Source organism: Apaloderma vittatum, unplaced genomic scaffold, assembly GCF_000703405.1.
Source record: "Apaloderma vittatum isolate BGI_N311 unplaced genomic scaffold, ASM70340v1 scaffold27131, whole genome shotgun sequence".
Classification (NCBI taxonomy): domain Eukaryota; kingdom Metazoa; phylum Chordata; class Aves; order Trogoniformes; family Trogonidae; genus Apaloderma; species Apaloderma vittatum.
Window position 1 is genome coordinate 1 of NW_009701167.1, and position 3,032 is coordinate 3,032.

At 58.8% G+C, this 3,032-nt stretch overlaps 1 protein-coding gene across 1 annotated transcript in view; it reads left to right on the forward strand.

Moving 5' to 3' along the window:
* Positions 1-5: 5 nt before the first annotated feature.
* The window catches only part of LOC104281162 (angiomotin-like protein 2), a gene marked incomplete at its 3' end in the record, with an annotated part of 3,632 nt that continues 605 nt past the window's right edge, over positions 6-3,032 (forward strand). The window contains exons 1-4 of the mRNA XM_009879065.1: positions 6-241; positions 1,727-1,961; positions 2,491-2,635; positions 2,751-2,843. Coding sequence (XP_009877367.1) covers positions 6-241; positions 1,727-1,961; positions 2,491-2,635; positions 2,751-2,843 — 709 coding nt within the window. The remainder of the gene's footprint in view (positions 242-1,726; positions 1,962-2,490; positions 2,636-2,750; positions 2,844-3,032) is intronic.

Genomic DNA, 3,032 nt, shown 5'->3' on the forward strand with positions numbered 1-3,032 from the left:
TGCGGATGTCTCTGGAGAGGAATGGGGCCAAGGCGCAGAGCCCCATCAGCGCCTCCCACAGCTACCCCCAGCTCTCCCGCCACCACCAGCTCGCTGCCCTCCGAGGGCAGCACCCCGAGGGGCTGGAGCCACGGGGACCACCTCCAGAGTATCCCTACATCGTCCCTTCCCAAGATGCTTACGTGGCTGAACCCCGACCCTGCTCCCGGGAAGGTTCTGGATTTCAGCATCCTGAAATCAGGTAACTTATGGGTCCTTGGTCCCTGCTTTTGGGGTTCCCACCAGATGCATCCCTGCCACTGTGCCCCAGGAGCAGCTGGGATGAATGCAGGACGCAGAGAGCAGTGGAGGGCCTGGGACAGCCATTGCCAACTCCTTGCCCTTGTGGTGCTGGATCAGACCCAGCCCATGGGGATCCGTGGGCACCCCTTCAGTCCTCTGCTCTCCCCAGATTCCCCCAGCCCAGTCGGTTTTTTCCAAGTGGTGATGAAAATCTTCCTGTCTCTGCAGACCCTGCCCCCTCCACATGCACTGCAAGGAATTTGGGGTTAATTTAGGAGCTGGAACCAGCTCAGGAAATGGCTAAATGTGGAGCAGGCATGGGGCAGGGTGGAAGGAAAATGTGCTCCCTGATCCGTAGAAACCCACCCTGTGGTCCTGAGGTGGGTATGTTCACGTAGCTCTGGCATGGTGCTGGTGTGGTGGGACTGGTGCCGAGCTGAGACTGAGCTGGTGCTGGGTGGCTTGTGAGGACGATGAGCAGTGCTGGGCAGCTCTGCTCTTCCCTTTGGCAGCTTGAGGCCTTTGGCAAGGCCCCAGCGTATCTTTGAGGGCCATGGAGAGGTCTGGGGAGGCTGGAGGGCCAGGCCTTGCCTGGCATTTGGGGAGGGCTGGAAGCAAGTTCTTCCAGTGTGGAAAAGGATGGGAAGAAGGGAATTGAAGGCTCAATGGGAGGACGCATGCTTGCTCCCAGCCCTGTTGACCTATCCAGGCGGAACACGATAGCATCTCCGGCAGGAAAACCTTCTCCTTAGCGGGAACAAAGAGGGGAAGGGGAGCCGCGAGGAAGATGTATTTGTTCTTCCTCGCTCCTATATCATCCCGCAGGAATGTGGGCCCTTGGCGGGCAGCCCGTGGTGAAGCAGGGTTGGGCCATACACAGCCGCCCAGCTTGGGGTATTCGAGGTGGCCTGTGGGTTGTCGAGGAACTCAGAGTGGTTGGGTGAGGGGAAGCTGGGCTGACCCTGCTCCTCCAAATACAGTGAGAATATATTAATAGTTTGGTGGTGAGGAGCTATGCCAGGAGCCCTTGCTTTGCCACAGAAATGAGGAGAAGGGGCAGCTCTGATGTCTTCTGAGGCGTGTCCTTTGCTGAGCAGTCATCCATCTGCAGCATCTCCAGCAATACAGTGGGTCTGGGGGGCTTGGAGCCCATCCTGACCCCCCAGCCATGTCCTGGAGTTGTCAGGTCAAGACATCCCTGCGAGATGGGGTTTATCTTGTGTTTGAGGGCAGTTGGACAAGCATTTTTTAGAAAGCAAATACTTCCCAGCTCTGAAAAGCAGGGTAGGCCCTTCCCAGAGCTTCTCTTCTCCTTTGGGACCATCCGAAGGTACTTGGTACCTCCTTGTCCTGGGGGTTTGGGGTGGCTGGTAGATGCTGGAGATGCAGTCAGCTCTGCTGCCCTGCCAAGCCCCTGGAGCATCCCTCTCCTTCCTCCCTGCAGGATGCTGCACACCCACCTCCCCACCGCTTTCCTACCGCCAACGGGTGCCCTGTGCCCGGGCACGCTGGGTCCCACTGGTGTGGAGGCCCTGGTGAGCGCCCAGGCAGTGTCAGCCGGCAGCCGCCTGGCCCGGGCGGACGCAGTCCTGCGGGAGAATGAGAGGCTCCAGCGGGAGAGCGAGAAGCTGCGGCGGGAGCTGGAGAGCTGGGGTGAGAAGGCGAGCCGCATCCAGAAGGTGAGTGAACGGTGGCGGCGGCCGTGGCATCGTGTGCCCCTGTCTGGGGGGATGCTCAACCAGCTGCTCTGAAAATTCACCCCCTTCAGTGTTTTAATCCGTTCTCCCCCTTCCTCTGGCAGCTTGTTCCACTCCGAGCAGCTGCATTTTGGTGGCATGGCAGCCGGGATGGGGGAGAAGGAGCCCATTCTCCAGAGACCCCCTCCCTCTGCCTGTCCTCCGGATCCCCTGCTGCCACAGAAAGCCCTTTGTGCAGCCGCACACAAGTGGTGGCTGTTCCCCTCCGGCTGGGCTTCAGCAGAGCCAAAAACCTGCTAAGGGACTCTTCTGCAAGAAGAAGGGCAGAAAAAATTAGTTTTCCCCCCAAAATGTGTGCTGGGGGTCAGCCCAGAGGGTCCCATGGGTGCACTGAGCTCCACTGGCAGCTTGGGTTGGGCTGAGTGCTGTGGATGAGCTTTGGCCAACATCTCCTTTTCCTTTCCTCATTCCATGAATATCTAACCCCTGCCTGTCCCTTCCTCCACCCCAGCTGGAGAGCGAGATCCAACGCATCTCGGAGGATTACGAAAACCTCGTCAAGGCATCTTCTAAGCGGGAAGCCTTGGAGAAAGCCATGAGGAACAAGAGAGATGGGGAGATGCGACGGCTCCAGGACTTCAACCGGGACCTGAAAGGTGGATGCTCTCTGTCCCCTGGATTTTTCCCCTGGGTCTTTCCAGGATTCTCCAGCTTCCTCTGGCCAAAATCTTCTATTTAAATCTTAACTTGGTTTAATTTCCTTTGGACTAGAGCGTTTGGAATCGGCAAACAAGCAGCTGGCCAGCAAGACCCAGGAGAGCCAGGAGACCAACCAGGGCAGCGTGGCCAAACTTCTGGCACAGAGTAAGTCCCAGGGCATGCCCTTCCTCACCCGGCTCCCTGTGGTATCTGTGAGCCAGGCGCGGGGCTCAGCGTGCTGCCTTTCGGCTGAAGGAGGAGGAGGAGGAGCGGGTGTCAGGCAGCAGCTCTCACCCTTCCCCAGGGAGGATGGAGCTGCTCTTGGCGCTGGACTCGAGTCATTAATCCCGGCCG